Source organism: Pseudorca crassidens, chromosome 20 (assembly GCF_039906515.1).
Source record: "Pseudorca crassidens isolate mPseCra1 chromosome 20, mPseCra1.hap1, whole genome shotgun sequence".
NCBI lineage: Eukaryota > Metazoa > Chordata > Mammalia > Artiodactyla > Delphinidae > Pseudorca > Pseudorca crassidens.
In genome coordinates, this window is record NC_090315.1 from 28950747 (window position 1) to 28970779 (window position 20033).

General features: G+C 39.4%; 1 protein-coding gene across 3 annotated transcripts in view; it reads right to left on the reverse strand.

Annotated features, from left to right (window-relative positions):
• Positions 1-19732, reverse strand: part of BRD7 (bromodomain containing 7) — a 38474-nt gene extending 18742 nt beyond the window's left edge. For 2 of the 3 annotated variants that reach the window (XM_067720934.1, XM_067720933.1), the window contains exons 1-5: positions 19435-19731; positions 18800-19008; positions 5818-5947; positions 5409-5466; positions 2597-2741 (exon numbers count right to left, since the gene is read on the reverse strand). In XM_067720934.1, coding sequence (XP_067577035.1) covers positions 2597-2741; positions 5409-5466; positions 5818-5947; positions 18800-19008; positions 19435-19483 — 591 coding nt within the window. In that variant the 5' untranslated portion in view covers positions 19484-19731. Of the gene's footprint in view, positions 1-2596; positions 2742-5408; positions 5467-5817; positions 5948-18799; positions 19009-19434 lie in introns of all 3 variants that reach the window. The other variant, XM_067720935.1, reaches the window with a different exon arrangement.
• Between the last annotated feature and the right edge of the window lie 301 nt (positions 19733-20033).

The following is a 20033-nucleotide window of genomic DNA, read 5'->3' on the forward strand; positions in this document are numbered from 1 at the left end:
ATGCCAAGGCCTTGCTAAGTTAAAATGATAAAAACCCAACAAAAAATAATCTGAGCCCCAAACTCCTCCTCTGAATTTAAAACGAAACATTCAAGCCCCATTATTTAATAACTAGTGATGACAGCTTAGAACACTTAATGTAATGAAGATAGGTAGACTGAATATTATTTAAAAGCATATGAGAAGACTGTTCAAGGGTCACAATAAATTTGATATTAAATTTAAAGGAGATGAAACGAAGTATATGTGGCTCCTCAGTTCTTGGCCAAGTCTCTAATCAGTTAGGATTTTGCTCGGTCCTGGATCCCTAAGAATCTGATGAAAGCTATGGATCCACTCCTCAAGCACATACATGTAATACAAAGGTGAACACAAAATTTTCATGTCATTTTATAAGGTTCCTGGTTCCCCTAGAGGCTCATCCATGGCTACCCAAAGGACCCCAGGTTAAGAACCCTTTTACAGATATTCCGAAAAGCTTCCATTCCATTAAGAATTATTAAACATATATTTGGGGGTAGGAGAAGCAAATGAGGGGAGACACTAGATGACTATTACACTAAATGACCATTGGTCTCTAACTGGCAAGAGAGTACTGGACTATTCTGATTGCAGGTCTGATCTGTTAAGGCAATTTGTAGATTCCATGAATCTTAACTGCCACGTGCTAGGCTTTACTGGACTTTTGTGTAATGGCACTTCATCATTCATAAAGCTGAATGACCTTTCTGCATACTTTTCATGTAATAATAAAAAAAAACCTTGAACAGCCTAATGAGCTGGATAAGCTAATAAATACTACATTGGGCTATTGAATTTTCCTGAGAAAAAAGTGTAGTAATGTAGAAAACTCCAAAAAGTTAAAAATACTTGTTCACTTCAATTATGATAAATCTTGACCATAGCTCAAAAACACTTAGGGGGCATACTTCTAGTCCTTCATGTCATCATAAGGAAAAGATCCAAGGAAAACTATTCACAAAAAGGAAAAAAAACTGTGAAAAATTTTCCATCAAGCAATATATAAGGTCCGAAATATGCTGAAATAAACAGTTCTAGCCTAATTTTCACCAGATGAAAAGTTGAGAAAAGTTTCCATTTCTTTGAATACAAGAGAATACAATTCAGGTTTTTCAGAGTGAAATATTATCTATACATTCAAGTTGATAGTAAAGACAGAACTAAATGGTAGTGTTATAAATTTCAACCGATCAACGTGGATGAAAAAAAAAGAGACCAAGTAAACGTTTACTGTCTTATTTTCCTTCTGTAACTGATTAGGGTCTAGCCCTTAGGTCAGGTGAACGCTACAATGTTCAACCAGAAAAAACAAAGATAGAATAGATATTATCTAAACCAGTTAAGTTTGTAATGGTTTGGTACAGAGCAAATTAAAAAAGAAGACACATGGTTCCTTTTCTTCGGATGACTAAAATGTAAAGTATAACTCTGAAACCAACATATATACCAAGGCTATTTAAAGATGGAAAAAACTTCAACTATAACATTAGGCATATGTATCATCTTGGTAGCTTGTAGGTTCTTTACTTGTAATTTATAAATTTCTCTCTTCTTAAAGTTGAAGAAAATATGCTAAACAAGTATAGCCGAAGTGAACACAGGGAGCAACTGACTTTCATCAAACTAGAGAATGTAATTAAACTTATTTATTTTTTATTTTTATTTTTGGCTGCGATGGGTCTTCATTGCTGCACGCAGGCTCCCTCTAGTTGTGTCGAGCAGGGGCTACTCTTCGTTGCGGTGGCTTGTTGCGGAGCACAGGCTCTAGGCGTGTAGGTTTCAGTAGTTGTGGCACGTGGGTTCAGTAGTCGTGGCTCGTGGGGTCTAGAGCACAGGCTCAGTAGTTGTGGCTCACGGGCTTAGCTGCTCTGCGGCACGTGGGATCTTCCCAGACCAGGGCTTGAACCCGTGTCTTCTGAACTGGCAGGCAGATTCTTAACCACTGCGCCACCAGGGAAGCCCCAAGAAAATGTAATTAAACTTCTGTTTAGTATTTCTACACAAGCCAATTTATTCTGTATTAGGAAGATGTCTAGAAATAGAAAAAGAAACTACTCTAAATCAACTTCCATTAAAATACTGACTATTCAATATCTTGTTAATAACCTATAATGGAAAATAATCTGAAAAAATATATAACTGAAGCACTTTGCTGTACACCTGAAACTAATACAATATTGTTAATTATACTTTAATTTAAAAAAATCCATTTTACCTGCATTGATCTGAAATTAAAAATCAAACATCTTTTCATTTTAAAAGTTGAGAAAATATTTTATAGAATGCATGAAATTAAAAATTTTACCAAAACCCACAAAATAATAAAAGACAGCAGATGGCTTATTTTGTCTGGTTTTTTAATCACCAAGCTCAAAGATGTTTTCTAAGACAAAAAAATACAGATTTTAGGTATTAAAATAAACTTGAGAAAGATTCTGAATACCAGACGTGCAGATTTCTGCCAGGATTTTTGTACATATAGGATCCAAAAGTTTGACTCTCAATTGAATAGGTATGTTACTTTGTAGCACAGCTCAGTCTATTTCTCCAACACGAGGTAAGTAGCTAGAGTTACCTTTAGTTCTTCTATGGACTGGTAATCATTGTTCTTGATCTTTTCTTTCATGGTACTAAAATCCATTGGGTGTTTAATGATCATGGAGTAGCCGGGAGCAATAAAATCAGTCACAGGAAATGAAAAGAAAGCACTTGGGTCTTTCCTGTGAAGACAGGAAAAAGGCAATTTTATTTCTACCACAAACAAATCTACTGGTCAAGGAGCATGAGTCAGAGGAAACCCTTCAGATGTAGAATTTGTAGTAGGCTAATGCGTTTTTCACTGAAAACTGAAGTAACAATTTTAAAGACTACTAACTATTTAATAAGGTTAAGATGCTTTACATATAAATTGTACCCTTAAGACAGAGAATCTTTTAAAATATGCAGCTTAATTAATTCACAGCATCTCCAACACAGGGAAAGATGAAACAAAATAAGAAATCTAGATCAACTAACCAATATCTTGTACTCTGGAAGATTAGTACTATGTATTTTTATCAATCATAGAGGAAAAAGCAGAAACAATAACAATGAATGCACACCTGCAATCTTCCATGTTGGTTTCTAATTAGGCTTGGACTCTTGGGCCACAGAGCTGTTGCCTCCTCACGAGTACAGCTGGCCCTCTGTATCCGTGGGTTTCTCAATGTGGATATGGAGGGCTGACTGTATTCACTGGACTGCTGTCATTTTATATAAGGGACCTGAGCATCCTTGGATTCTGGTATCTACGGGGGCTCCTGGAATCAATCCCCTGTGGATACCAAGGGATGACTATATATATTTTCTTAATCAATGGATACAACTTCTATTGTGTGTGTAGGTGGTGGGGGGGTCTCAAAAAACTGACATTAAAAAGGTCCTCATAATACCCCCATACTTGAGACCCAGCGCTTTCCATCATAGGTTCTTAACTCTGGCTGTGCATGAGAATCATTAGAGGAGCTTTAAAAAAATTCCAGTGGGGTGGGAGGCTTACCCTAGACCCACTATATGAGAATCTCTTATAGGAGGGTGGTCCAGGCAATGGTTTTTCTAGGGTTGAATTTTGATATTTCCAGGACAGACAGGGTTGAGAACCACTGCTCTATAAGATTAGTTCATTAGACTGTTATTTTCCTCTGGAACTCTGGCATATCAAAGCTTTCTTACTCCAAATAATCACATCAATAAAAATGGTTATTATTAAATAAATATATTTATTATTATTTAAAAATAAGAATAGCAACAATTTAAAAGATGTATTTACCACATGCCAGGGCCAGTGGTAGGGAATTGAAGTATTTTATATCTAATCCTCACAAAAGCCATCAAGGAGGTGGTATCCTCACTTAGAGATGAGAATACTGAGGCTCAGAGGTCAAATGATTTGTTCTAGGTCATAAATCTGATAAAATACAGAGATGGAATCTGAATTTAGGTGTGTGTGAATCTGCCTTTGTTCTTCCCAGCAGGACGCCTAAGCAGTGAGATTAAAAAGTACCGAGAATAAGCAAAAAAGTCCAGTCTGGAACTTATACATCCAAATGCATATTATCCATGAAAGCTACTGTGAATAACACCATGAAGCATCTCTGGAGGGCCTCTTCAGAGCAAATTATCTATACCTCCTAAAATCAGTCACTTTAATACAGAGTCCCACTTGGTTTGACCAAAAATGCTATTATTAAACTTGGTCAACTATATTCTTTACCAGCATTTGAGCCTCAAGGATGAAGAATCACTGAGGCTATTCCAAAAAAATGTGGCTCTGGATTCTAATTCCCAAAATGTCCTGAGCAATGTGAACATCCTTAGACTAAGAGAGACCCTGATAAGTAGATTTCTTTTAAGGAGACGTCATTACCCTACATTCCGGTCTTACGTTGTAAGAAACAAAATTAAAAGGTAGCCAAAATGCTTTACAGTCATACATTCTAATTGAGTTGGAATGCTTAATACTTACCTGTTCACTCCTTTGGGACAAGTAATGAATGATTTACTCAAGTGTAAAGACTTGAGATGTAAGTATCTCAATTGTTCTGTAACACCAAAGAGGAAGAGAGACCACTAATTTCTGATTTTCACTGCAAAGCTGAATTGGTGTTGAATACAGATAGCAGTAGAGGCTTTACCTTAAAAAATTATTTATGATATGTTCTGGGGTTGACATACAAGGCCAACATGGTAAGAAGAAAACTCACTGTGAGAATGCATGCCCTATACCCATGAATCCTCTGCCAATAATGTAAATGTCTTTGAGCTGAGAATTCAAATTCTGAGTAAAGAGAGGTATCAAAACAAATATTTTAATGAAGATCATGTTATTCTTTTCTAAGAACTTATCATTAGTGTTATCAAGATATTGTAATTTTTAGAACAAATTTCTGCATTTAAGAGAGGGTCACAAATCTTATTTATGGCATTTTGTCTCTTCTCCCAGACTTGGTAATTGTTGAATATTGACAGCAGTGATAAGCACTGCACAAACATACAGAAGGTGTGTTTATGTATTAGCAAATGGAAATATCTATATTGTTTAATCCTGGTTTAAAGCTTTAACATCAGAAGTTACTTTAGATTAAGGAGAAATTTTCCATTAAGAGTATTAAGTAACACTCTTCAAGCTGCCATTTAAAACAAACCAAATGAGAACATCTAGAAGTCAGCCTCTTGGAGTACTTCTATTGCCAGGCAAAATATTTATCATCCACTTTAAAATCAAGTACATTTGGATACAGGCCATAAAATATGGCTTTAACAAATAATAATAATAAAAAGACGTGGTTTGGATCCTGTATTTCCCATTTCAATTTCCATGTTATAAAAATGTTGGAAAAAACATTCACCTCTGCAGTTGTCTCATCAGTTGATTCAAAGCTTCTTGAAGGGGTGTCTGTTCTACTTCTAAAGTAAAGAAGAAAGGAACAGAGTGTTTTAAAAAGGAAGATTCTAGAGAGTATTGTTTAGCTTATTTTCTTTCTATATATGACTTATCTCATACCCATCATTAAACATCTCAGAGAAATTCCATTTATCTTTCAAATATGGTAAAGTATGAGAATATCAAGTTTAAAACTGAAGCTAATTTAAAGCTCTTAAGCAGTGATATAAATAAGAAAACTTAAAAGAAAATTTAATTTAACAGCTTTTAAACTTTAACTTAAAAGCTAAAAACCCAGTCACTTTCCCTGGCTACCATCTTTAAAATAATTTCAGCCTCCTCATTCAGAACAGTTAATTCAGAGTTATTCCAACCTTCTTGTTTGGCTAAAGAGCTTGCAAGAGGCTTCTCAGGAGGCAAGTCTAATCCTACAGGGGCCTGACACTGGAGGTCTTTTTCTGCCTCATTGTCCACGCAGTCCCGATCTCGCTTCTTTTTATCTTCCTAAATGGAACAAAGGGAGATAATTTAGAAATACTCCAGAATCAATACCTCTAAAACAAATCATTTTAATTTCAGTGGAAAAAAAGAAGACACCACTGAAAAGATTATTAATAATGAAATCTTAATGTATTTTACTGCCATCTGCTGGAAAATGAGAGAATAATATGTTCATAAAGGGGGAAAAAAAAGTGCTTCTATATGGTAGAAACAACCAATTAGAAAAATAATACTATTCACAAAAGCAAGATAATATACCCAGGAGTAAATCTAATAAAAGATGAGCAATACCTTTTAGGAAAAATCATGAAACATTACTGAAAGGCCACTGTGGAAGATCTGAATAAAGGAGATATACCATGTTCATGAACTGAAAGATAGTCAATTTGCTCCAAAGTAATCTATAAATAAAATGTAATGCCTGGGGCTTCCCTGGTGGTGCAGTGGTTGAGAATCTGCCTGCCAATGCAGGGGACACGGGTTCGAGCCCTGGTATGGGAAGATCCCACATGCCGCGGAGCGGCTAGGCCCGTGAGCCACAACTACTGAGTCTGCGCGTCTGGAGCTTGTGCTGCACAACAAGAGAGGCCACGACAGTAAGAGGCCTGTGCACCACGATGAAGAGTGACCCCCGCTCACCGCAACTAGAGAAAGACCCAACAAATAAATAAATAAATAAATAAAATTTAAAAAAAAAATGTAATGCCTATCAAAATTGTAAGACAGGATTTTTCATGAAATTTGATAAGCCAATTGTATAATCTATCTTGAAGAGTGAGTCATCAAGAATAGAACAGTTTTGAAAAAGGTCACAATAAAATGTCTTATCAGATATTAAGTATTTCTATAAAATGATAATTAAGACAACGTGGGTCTGACACAGGGACAAACGGACCTATAGAACGTATCATAGAGCCCAGAAACAGACCCATGCACATAGAAAAGTCTTTGATGTATCACAGATTGGCATTATAAATCAATGACAAAAGAGTAGTGCTGGGACAACTGGTTATCTACATTTAAAAAGAATATGAAATTAGATCTCCACCTCATACCACGTGTAAAAGTAAATTTCAGATAAATTAAAGACTTAATTTTAAAACTTGAGATAAAGTAAAAGAATCTTTATGACTCAAGAGGAGGGATTTTCTTATCTATAAAGCTAAAAGACTAGCCTATTGACTGAGAAACACAAATAACTCAAAGTATTAGCAAAGATTACATAAAGAGCACCTACAGATTCATGTAAAAAGGTAAATAACCCAATAGAAAATGGGTAACGGGTATCATAAGTAATTCCCAGAAAAAAAACTGGAAATGTTAAGAAACATGAAAACTAGCTTCAGGCTTCCTGGAACTCTGGGAATTATGAATTTAAAAACTGGAAGGCATTTCACATCTCTATGATTGGTAAAAATTAAAATGTCTAAAAATGTCAAGTTTTGATGAAAATGTGGAGAAATGGGGCTCTCATACCTTGCAGATGGGTGAGTAAATAGGTACAACCATTAGGAGAACAATAAACAATATCTAATGAAGCTGAAGCTACCTTTATCCTACTTCTCAGCTATTCTACTCCTGGGCATATACCCTAGAGAAACTTCCTTTCACAAGTGTACATGTAGACATGTGCAAGTTTATTACAGGACTCTGTGAAATAGTAAAAAATTAGGAACAACCTACTAAAAGGAATATGGATTAATAAATTATGGCATATTTACATAGCAAGTAAAATTAATAGTCTAAAGTTACACTGTATCAGCATGTATTATATTCAGAAACAATTTCTGGAGGGAAAAGTTGAGAATTATTACAAGATTAGTTATGCAAGTTTTGAAAATATATTAGTGTATTTTACAAACGTATGCAGAAGGAGTAAAATTCTAAGAACAAGTTTTCATGTGATGCACACCAAATTCACGGTCCTCTGTAGGGAATGAGGAAGAGGAATGGATTCTGGCAGGGTACACAGAAAGTTTCATCTGTGTCTGTACTCTAATTTCTTAAAAAAAAACAAAACCCAAAAATACGAGCAAAAGGCAAAATGTTACGATTTGTTAAAGCTGAATGGTTGGTATCCAGGTGGTAGTTTTTGTTTTTTTAATTCTCTGTTCTTTGAATTTTAAAAATTAAATTTTATAGTAAAACTGTCCCAAAATGTCTATTTTATGCTCAAGATTCTCAATAGGATCTTAATTTTCTTGGCCCATGTCCAAATTTCTTGTTCTAGTATCTAGAGCAGTGGTTCTCAAAGTGTGGTTCCCAGACCAGCAACATCAGCATCATCTGGGGAATTGCTAGAAATGCAAACTCTGAGGTCTCATTATGGTTCTCAAGCTTCAGTGTGCATCAGAATCACCTGAAGGTCTTGTTAAAACACCAATGACGGGCATCCCTGGTGGCGCAGTGGTTGAGAGTCCACCCGCCGATGCAGGGGACACGGGTTCATGCCCGGGTCCGGGAAGATCCCACATGCCGTGGAGCGGCTGGGCCCGTGAGCCATGGCCACTGAGCCTGCGCGTCTGGAGCCTGTGCTCCGCAACGGGAGAGGCCACAACAGTGAGAGGTCCTTGTACCACCAAAAAACAAACAAACAAAACACCAATGACTAGGCCCTGTCCCCAGAATTACTGATCCAGTAGGTCTAGAGTAGAGCCTCTGAATCTGCATTACTAACAAGTTTCTAGGCTATGTGGGTGTTGCCGATGCAGTGATCACACTTTGAGTATCACTGATACAGAACTTCACATTCGATTCTCAGAGCCCAAAGCATCTAATACAGAATATATGACTGACTGAAGCTCCAGAGAACAATGTTATAAACTGTACTCATTGTGCACTTGATGTCAGTTTCCATTAAGTTGACTGCTATCTTTTTTATGGCCTCATATTTTGGAGCAGCAATTTTTTTTTTTTTTTTTTTTTTTTGCCGTACGCGGGCCTCTCACTGTTGTGGCCTCTCCCATTGCGGAGCACAGGCTCCGGACGCGCAGGCTCAGCGGCCATGGCTCATGGGCCCAGCCGCTCCGCGGCATGTGGGGTCTTCCCGGACCGGGGCATGAACCCATGTCCCCTGCATCGGCAGGCGGACTCTCAACCACTGCGCCACCAGGGAAGCCCTGAGCAGCAATTTTTGACTCAGGAAAGTTTTGTATCTTTTCCCCAGAAAAACTAGTATGAATCTTTTATAGGTTGGCAGGTTTAGAACAACTGTTCAATGGAAAAAAGACCCTCAGAGACAAGATCTCTTCCTATTAAACATAAATTGTGGATAGAGGACAGCCTGAAAAGGCAGTAAGCACTCTCCTAGGTGGAAAGAACTAAGGCCATAGTACAAGAAGTCTGGAGTAGGGGCTGGCAAACTTTTTTTTTTTGGTGAACAGCCAGGTAGCATAATTTATGCTTTGTGGTCCATAATGTCTGTCGCAACTACTAACCTTTGCTGGTATAGCAAGAAAGCAGCCACAGACAATATGTAAATGAATGCGTGTGGCTATGTTCTAATAAAACTTTATTTACACAATCAGGTGGTGCTTGCTCTAGTTTGCTGACACATGGTCTAGAGGCTCAAGTTCTTGCTCTAGCTTCATCCTTAACACACTCTGACCTTCTCAGGCACTCATTTACTCTCACTAGGCCTCTTTATCACCTGCAAGATACAGATTCAACTGTTGATTCTTATTTTAGAGTTTATGAGATGGTGAAATGACCATGAAACAGAAAAGCTGAAAAAGTACCAAGGGAAGGTATAATGTGTCTCTGTACTACTCCTATCTGGTAACTTTATCTAGTTAGACTGGTCTACAGTGACCACTTTACTATTTGGTACGGCAAGAGAATACTGCCTTCTGGGCCAGAGTCCAAAAGAAAAAAAGAATATAAAAAACATATACTTGGAAACTACCCTAAAGTGAAAGGAGATATCGTAACATGTTATTGCCAGACTAGATATTAGGAGATCTAGCTTCTAATTTACCAGAATGTAAACCTGAACAAGTTATTCCACTGTTTTAGTCTGTTTCACCTGTAAAACAAGAGGCTCTGATCTCTATAGTTCTCTCTCCACCTAACATTCTGATTCCTACCTTCCAATTTTTTTTTTATGATTTCAAAATACTATAGAACCCTACTGTTAACGCCACTTGTAATAGATACGTAAAACCGGAAGTTAACACAGTTCTGGTTAAGAGCGGTTTATTTTTCTAATTACATAGAGAAAACTGAACAAAAATACTAAAGCCATTTAACTTCAGGTAGGAGGGTTTATAATTTCAGTTTATAAAATGGGTTCAAATTCTGGCTTTGCCACTTATTAGCTATGAGATCATGGATCAAGTACATAATTTTTGTGGGGGGACTAATTTCCTCATCCCTAAAATAGACACAACAATACCTACCTCAGAAGAGTGTTTTGAGGATTAAAGAAGATAGTGTATCTGAATGTTTAGCACAGTGCCTACCTAGCACATGGTGAATACTCATTCATTCATGCATTCAATAAATAAATGAGGTTCTACTGTGTGGATATTTACTGGTGGATAAACAAACACAGTCCTGCCCTTAGGAAGCCAACAGTGTAAAAAGCCACAGACATCAAACAACTTAGTAAAAGAAACCCAAACAGATTTCAAGGAGAGGATAACTGTTGGGTGAATCTAATTTAGACTGGAGAAGTAAGGGAAGGCTTCTATGAAGAAGTAACATCTGAGTTGAGATCTGAAGGAGAGAAAATTTAGCCAGGTTGAGGGTGGGAACAGAATTCTAGGGAGAGTAAATATCCTGTGTGTATGAAGGTCTGAGGCAGGAGAGAAAAACAGTGGCTATTTCCATAACTACAAACACATTGCATTTATGTCAGACTAGATTCTAATTTATCCATGACTCAACGGCAAGTTATTTTATTAATTCATAACACCTCTGAAGTAAATCTTTGCTCATATTATTAATATTATAACACTCATTGCATGTCATAGACACATTTGCCTCTTTCTGGAGTTCCTGGTGGGCAGAGGCCCAAGTCTTATTCAGCTCTGTACCCCCAAGCTCAATAATACCTAATACATAATATTTGTAGAATTAATTAATCACAAGAGACAGCGTGAAACGGTAACGTGAAAGCATGAGAAGTAACAGCTGAAGTTCTAGGTACTATCCTTCACATTGGTCACTTTTGTAGGAGAGATATATATACATAGGTATCTATGTCTATATTCAAATAATGCTTCCAGTGTACAAAACAATTTCAGAACTTTGTTTTAACAGCTGATTTTAGAATTCAAATGAAAATATCAGTTTTATTACTTTGAAGCTACACCTCATCTTTGGCCCTCCGTTGCATCTGCCACATAATTTAGCTCTTACCTCTATGATGCTTTCCCCTACTTCCCCAAGGCATAATGAGAAACACTTTCCTCTGGACTCCCAGAACACTTTATTCATACCTCTATTAGAACTTGCCAGGCCATGAAGTTTATTTATCCTTTTGTGTCTGATTTCCCAGCCCAACTTTGAGCTCCTGCAGAGTAGGAACTATATTTTATTTATCATTTGAGTCCAGTGCATCATAGGTTTCTGGTAGATATTTGCTGAATAAACAAACCAATAAATAATCCTTCTATCAGAGGACCAACACTACTCTTATGCCCTTAGTCAGAGTCCTTTCTTCTCTGGGAAGATCTTCTGTGATTAAGAGGACCACCTCAGAGGGCTTCCCTGGTAGCACAGTGGTTGAGAATCCGCCTGTCAAGGCAGAGGACACGGGTTCGAGCCCTGGTCCAGGAAGATCCCACATGCCGTGGAGCAACTAAGCCTGTGCGCCACAGCTACTGAGCCTGCGCTCTAGAGCCCGCAAGCCACAACTACTGAAGCCCGTGAGCCTAGAGCTGTGCCAGCAACAAGAGAAGCCACCGCAGTGAGAAGCCTGCGCACCACAATGAAGAGTAGCCCCTGCTTGCTGCAACTAGAGAAAGTCCGCGCGCAGCAATGAAGACGCAATGCAGCCAAATAAATAAATAAATAAATTTATTAAAAAAAAAAAAAAGAAAGAGGACCACCTCAGGAGGGAACAGCAAAATGGGAAAAAGCGGAGAGGATTTTCTGCCAGCCCAAATAAGCCATAGCAGCCCTGAGACCTTGGGTATGGCAGATTCATACAAAAGAAGTCAATGAGTTGTGTTTTGAGAGAATTCCCACTTTGCTCAACAATTACAGTCATTCATTTCTCCTCTCTAGTTGTAAGCTACTTTACAGTTAACTCAGCAACAAAATGAGATACTAATAGTACCTACCCCATAAAGCTATTAAGTATTAAAATAGTAAATATAAAGAAGTCAGAACAATGCCTAGCATATAGTAAACACTCAAATGTTAGTTTTTATGAGTATGTATGCCCCTTGGGACCTAGTATAGTGTTTAATAAAAATGGGAATTTATTGTATATGAATAAGTTTTAAATTTTCATTAGAAGTCTTACTTACATTGGGACTTCCCTGGTGTCCAGTGGTTAAGACACCACGCTTCCACTGTAGGGGACATGGGTTCGATCCCTGGTCGGGGAACTAAGATCCCACATTCCACATGCCGCCTGGCGCGGCCGAAAAAAGTAAATAAATAAAAAATTTTTAAGTTTTACTTAATTTGAAAAGATATATGCACTCCTATGTTCAGTGCAGCATTATTTATAATAGCCAGGATATGGAAACAATCTGAGTGCCTATCAATGGACGAATGGAAAAAAGGATGCATATATACACACACACGTGTGTGTATATATACATATGTATACATACATGATGAAATATTACCCAGCCATAAAAAAAGACGAAATTTTGCCATTTGCAACAACATGGATGGACCTTGAGGATATTATGCTAAGTGAACAAGTCAGACGGAGAAAGACAAATATTGTTATGATTCCACCCATATGTGGAATATAAAAAACAAACAAGAAAACAAAATAAATGAACAAATCAAACAAAAAAACCCTGAACACATAGATACAAAGCACAGAGTAGTGGTTACCAGAGGGGAACGGGAGGAGGGTGAAATGGGTAAAAAGAATCAACTGTATGGTGATGGATGGAAACTAAATTTTTGGTGGTGGGCATGTTGTACTGTATACAAAAGTAGAAATATAATGCTGTACACGTGAAACTGATATAATGTTATAAACTAATGTTACATCAATAAAAAATAAATTAAAACAAAATTTTACTTAACTCTAGCATTGTGAATAATATCCTATATATTTAATGCTCATGATTTTAAAAAATTTAAAGAAAAACACCTGTCATTTTATTCTGATAACATCCCTAGCAACGGGACTAGCCTAACTTCTTTGAGCATCTAAACCTGAAGCTGACTCGCAAAGTTGTTAAGACAGAATTCGGGTTAGGATTATGCTTTTCTGAAGAACAAGTCTGAGTTTCAATGAAAGAATTTAGACCTCTCATCTGAACTACTTCAATAAAAAGCCTTCTAAGTAGGTCTCCTTACACCCAGTCTCTACTCTCTTCAATATCTGCTAGATACTGTTAACAGATTACCGTTACTAAGGCTCAACATTTTATCATTCTTCCACTCAGAAAGTTTTTGACTCTCTACTGCTTACACATTCAAGTTCAAACTCCCTACTCTGCCATCTCAACTGCCTCTCAGATCTTATCCCATACTCCTCTTCACGTATTCTGTGCTTCAAAAACAGAACTACTTTATGTCCCTTGTACACACCCTCACATCTACCCACTTTCATGCTATTGTTCTTAGTTCTCCACATGGTGTGCAAGCTTCCTTACTTCTGCAGTAATGTACCATTCTGTTCAGGTATCAGCTTCTCAAGTCAGCATATAAATGAAAAGTGGGTTGTCAGGTTACCTCTGAAAATATCTGAAGTAGCCCATAAAGTATAATACTCATGGCTTTATACATATGATCCTTTATGTTTAATAGTATGATATGAAAAGAATATTTCTACTATACTACAGTAATAGCTCAGAATACATAGTTGACCCCATGTTGACTGTAGTGTTAACATCACTGTACCCTGATTTCTAAAGACTAGAGTTATGCCAGCAGGCAAATTCTTTGCCAACTGCTTGGCATTCAAATGTTTAAAAGAAAAAAAAGCCAACACACTTCGGTGTTGTGCAGATTATGGTCTGATTAAAACTAAAGCATGGGGACTTCCCTGGCAGTCCAGTGGTTAAGACATCACCTTCCAATGCAGGGCGTACGGGTTCGATCCCTGGTTAGGGAGCTAAGATCCCACATGCCTCGTGGCCAAAAAAACAAAACATAAAACAGAAGCAATATTGTAAAAAATTCAATAAAGACGTTAAAAAATGGTCCACATCAAAAAAATCTTAAAAAAACAAAAAACAACCCCCCCCCCCCAAAAAAACAAAAAACTAAAGCATGGTGTGCTTTTAATGCTATGGTTGGTATTAAGTACCACTGCTCTACAGGGAGAAACAATACTGATACTATCTGTTGGGGCATTTTAAACTAGTATAATCAGAGCCTTCCTACTCAAAAGAAGAATATTACTTAACTTTATATGACATCTTTGAGAAATTACAGGGTTTTGTGTTGTAAACATCTGTGCTTTCCCAAAACTTTACCTTCTCCTTATTTTCCTAAGTAAAAGATTCCTGATTTTTATTAGGATTTAATGCCCCCAACCCTTTCCCTAAACTAAAAGACATTTCCCAGCCTCCCTAGCAGCAAGGGTGGCTAAGTGATTAAGTGCTGGCTAATGAAATATAAGCAGAAGTTATGAATGCCTTTTAGAAAAACACTTTAAAAGGGAAAGGGCATGTTTTATCTTTTTCTTGTGCCCTTCCCCCTTCCTGCTACATGAACTAACAGAAGAGTCACCAGTCCCTCAGAACCACACATACTCTAGCCCCTTTCAGGCCCACAGGTGTCACATGGCTGACTTTCCCCAAGAAAAGACCAGAAGCAACTGCTGTTCCTAAAACTCTCTGGAGATCCAGAGTACAGCTCAGAGAAAGGTGTCCTTCTGAAGTCTCCCTAGCAAAGGAACCCCTCTTCCCCCTCCCCAGTCCAGCCTGGAGAAAAGGGATAACCCAAACAGGCTCTACAGAACCAGTGACACCCCGGAAGTATCCCACAGTCCCTAGCCCTGAGTCCTGGGGAAGTGGGACCTTGGGCAAATTCACTTCAATTCTGAGTTTCCACTTTACCTTCTGTACAATGGAAATCATCCACCTCCCTGCCCTACTTTGGGTGTTATTTCCAAATGAAACTGTGGATAAGAAAGCATGTTAATTTGCAATGAAATAAAAATATATAGGTGGCTAATGATACTTAGAGCCACCGTCAAGAAAGGGCAGAGGGGGAGACTTCCAGGAACCTATCCTGAAGATATCCTTATAAAAGTATACAAAGCCATGTGAACAATGAGGTTCAATGCAGCATTATTTGTAACATTCAAAAGTTATATAAAATAAAATATGGTACAGTAATATAACCAAATACAATGTAGTTAATAAAAAGATGAGATAATTGATAAAACAAGAAATGAGGAGTATGAGTATATCAGCTGGCATAATGGTAGAAACTGCCAGAACTAAACCCAGAAGTGGTTAAAAGGGGTTCAACTTCCAGTTAAACGAGATGATGGTGGGAAAAAAGAGTATAGAAGAGATGACAGTGGGTGAAAGATATCAACACACTTGGGAGATGAAAGGCAAGTGGAGGAGTCTGCAGATCAGAGAAAGCAAGATACCTCCTGCATGCAAGGAGGGAGACACCGCTGAGAAAAGTTCTAACCTCAGAAACCTGGAAAAGCACAAAACTTTGGCGGCTCCCAATCAAAATGATCAGGTCTCTGTTTAGTGATGCCCACAGTGAAGTCCATCAGCTGACAAACTTTGTCTAGGCACAAAGCATATAATCAGCCTTTTTGTGCTTCACATTTAAATACAAATAGATTACAAACACTCAACAGATAACTAAATGATGCTTTTAACACAAAAGGAAGAGACCAAATAAAATGAAGAACTTGAGGGGAAATAGAGACAGTGCAAGGAGCAAAAAAAAACTTAGAAGAAAAATATCAAAAAAACTCATCAATTAATATTTCAGAGAAATAAAAGATCCTGCATGTAAAAACAAGAACAGGATGTTATTAAAACAAGGACAGTTAGAAAACATGAAAAAGTTCTTGGAAATTCAAAATACAAGGTCTGAAATAAAATTCAAGAGCAGAGCCAGAAGACAAAGTTTAGGAACTCTCTTTGAAGGAAGAACACAAAAAACAAAGAGGAAAAAGAGGAGAAAAAAAGTAAGAAAATTAGAGAATCAGTCCAGAAGTCCAACATCTAAATGGCAGGGGTTCTAGAAAGAGAGAAGAGAGAGAACGGAGGGAAGGAAGCTATCACAGAAATACTTCAAGCAAACATCTCAGACCTGAAGGCAAGAATATCCATTGTGCAACAGACTACTGAAGATAAAGGGGAAGATTCTAAGCTTTTTGAGAGAGCACATACTGGTCATGTACAAAGGACTAAGAATCAGAAGGCAACAGACTTCTCAACAGCAAATCTAGAAGCCAGAAAACAACACGCAATGCTTTCAAAATTCTTGGAGAAAATAATTTCCAATTTGGAGTTCCATGCTGAGTCAAACCATCAATCTACATGAGGAGAGTATATGGGAGTAAAATAAAGATGTTCAAACATGTAAGAACTTACAAAAATCTACCTCCTATGAATGCTTTCTTAGGAACTTCGTAGAGTTAAGACTCCACCAGAACAAAGGAGTAAATCAAGAAGAAGACATGGGATCCAGAAAGAATGCAAAGGAGGCCTAGAGAACAACTAGTCCAGATTAGAGCAGGAAGGGACAGAGGGCTGCAAGATGGATGTTTCCAAAAAAGGGGAAGTGTCTGACCATGTGAAAAACAGAAATCAGATGGGTTTTACAAATCTGTTAGAAGTTTGGGAAGAATTAGTACATGATAACTAAACAAATGAAAGCAATTAATTAACTGGTCAAGATCAGATCTGTATTTGTATATTCCATTTGTCTCCAGTGAACAATAATTAGAAATAAACACTGAATATTGAGCTGTATCTACACTGGGAGAATGCAGGAAGGGAAATTGGGGGCGTGGAGCAATATAAGGATGCTAATTTAAATTCTCATCTTTTGCAACATGATGTCAGTAAAAGATGTACACATAAATCAGTAAACAGCAATATAAACCTACATTTAGAAATGGAGATAAACATCCAAAGAAAAAAAAGTTTGGGAAGTAAAACTCCAGGATGGAGCAGGACACCGCTTTTATGTTAAAAGCCTTGTAGTACTCTTGACATTTTTTTTAATATAATTTTTTTCAATTGGAGTATAACTGCTTTACAATGCTGTGTTAGTTTCTGCTGTACAACGAAGTGACTCAGCTATATGTATACATATATCCCCTCCCTCCCCCCTCCCCCCCATCTAGGTCACCACAGAGCAACGAGCTGAGCTCCCTGTACCGCAGGTTCCCACTAGCTATCTATTTCACACATGGTAGTGTATTTATGTCAAACCTACTCATGAATTACCTTACTCCTAACAGTAAATAATTTTAAAAAAACGAAACAAAACTGGTTACCTCTGAAGAGGAAGATTAAATGAGGTACCTGAGTGAGCAAAACTTTTTCCCTTCCATTTTGTTCACTTCTGTATTACTTGAATTTCTTTTAAAAAAAAATCATAGGCATATATGGCTTTTATAGTTTAGGGAATAAAAAATTAGACAGTTCTATATATTGTCACAATCTAGACAAAGGCAATAAACACTGGGGCAGAAAGGCATATAATTAAGAAATTCCAAAAAGAGAATCTCTAAGATTTAGTGACTTACCCATGTGTTTCATCACACGGACTAGAACATTTCTGTTGTGTATATAAATATTAAAAAATTATAAAACTAAACCTACAGAAATCTAGCTTCAAGATCCAGTAACTGATTAAACAAGTCACTTCGTGACAGATTAAATTTGGGAAGTGCCGAAGAAGTCTAGGACAATTCCAGGTATGTATGTGATCATCCTTGGAAGGAAAGTTAATTATTATTACTATTTATATAGAGATGGCAGCTACTTTCTTTTTTACGTTCTATTAGCTGCAAATGGTTAAGAAAATGCTTATTTTCATCACTGGTGTCATATCCCTTAAAGGTCTCTGATCAAATTATCTCATCAATAGACTCAAACTTTGTTCTAAAATATGAAAGTTGTTCATTATGTATTTGGAATTATAGTATTTATTTCAGAACAAAACTTGAATCCCAATAGATCCCATTTACTTTTTTTTTTTTTTTTTTTGCGGTACGCGGGCCTCTCACTGTTGTGGCCTCTCCCGTCGCAGAGCACTGGCTCTGGATGCGCAGGCTCCGCGGCCTGTGGGATCTTCCCGGACCGGGGCACGAACCCGTGTCCCCTGCATCGGCAGGTGGACTCCCAACCACTGCGCCACCAGGGAAGCCCCCCATTTACTTTTGAAATGACTATTTTCCACAAACCTCGAACACTGAGGCTTTCTTGAGCATGACTTTTACCTTTCCTAGATGGTAGGAAGCAGCTCCTGAAAATCAGGACTTAGCTGCTCACTCACCTGATGTGTGAGTACAACTAAGAGTATAATTAAAGACAGAGCTGTTGAAACTCAGATGATTCATGTTTCTATTCTGCCCTGCTCCTGCTCAAGACAAGTCCGATTTTACAAGCGTTTCAGCATCTCACTAGACACAAAGAAAATAAAGCAAGGTTGACAGCGGGAGGCGGCAACCCTCAGAAACTGGTACCACCTGCAGAGCTGAAGCAACGCAACGACCTTTACCTTTATTCGTCTCCGTTTTCTCCCCTTTTCCTCCCCTGGAACCTGTTTCTCTCCTTTCTTTCTCTTTTTCCGCTTTCGGTCCTTGTGTTTGTCGTGATCGTTTTTGTCTTCTAAGAGGGTGGAGTCGTGCCCGGAGCTGCCCGTGGAGAGTTCGGTGACTTCGTTCCCTCCCACTTTGAGGACCAGCTTCAAAGGCTTCTCTACATACTCTTAAATGAAAGGAAAGGGCTTCAATTAAAGGAGGCACTCGCAGGGCAGTATCCACAACGAAGAGTGACCGCTGGACGGGAGAGAAGGACGCGCACAGGCCGAGGCGGCCCGGGGAACGCAGTGGGCGCCCCACGAAGCACCTGTTGAATGACGGGCACTCGCCGAGTGGACGCCCCGAACGTTCCCGGGCCGCCTCACACCCCTCACCAAGAGACCCGCCCGGACCGGGGGTCCCGGGTTCGAACGCCGCCCTAGCCTGGGGTATGCGCGGCTCAGACGGGTCGCGTCCCCTTCGCGGGTCCGGTCCTGCCCGCGGGAGGCGTGGCCCCCGGCCCGCCTCGGACGCTCGAGGGTAGTCTCGAAGGCACGAAAACCCCACCGAGCCGCCGCGGGCTCGCCACCCTCCACCGCGGCCCACTCCTTACCCTCGTAGAGGTGTTTGTCCGACTTGTGCTTCTTGTGCTTCTTGCCCATGTCCGACCGGGCCCCGGTGCCCGCCCCCCGCGCCAGGCCCAGGCCGTGCGGCGCCGCTTCCGGTCCGGGCCAGGCGAGCGGAGGGCGGGAGCGGGGCCCACGAGACCCCGCGCCTCGAGGCAGGGGTACGGCGTGCGCCGAACGGCGCGAGGCCTCGCACGAAGAGACCCAGCAGCGGCCGAGCGCGCGAGACCCAGCCGGAGCCCGAGAGCGGCTGCGGGTCGGCGAGCGGCCGGCGGAGGCGGGAGAGAGGGCCTGCCGCGCGCGCAGAGAGCGGCCGGCTGCGCGTGGCGGCCCCTGGCGGCTGGAGGTAGCGCTGCAGCCTGCGGCCCGGGGGCGGAGTCCGGCCCGGGGGCGGGGCCAGGGTGGGATCCACCACTCTGAAACTCTCTTTTCTCCGTCACTCTCCCTTCCTTCATCTTCATCTCTCTCTCTTCCTTGCCTCCCTTGATGCCTTCCCTCCCTCCCTCCCTCCTCCTCGCCCCCTCCTTCCTTTTTCTTTTCATCACCCTTCCTCCTTTCCTGAATCCTCCCTTTTATCCCACTTTCC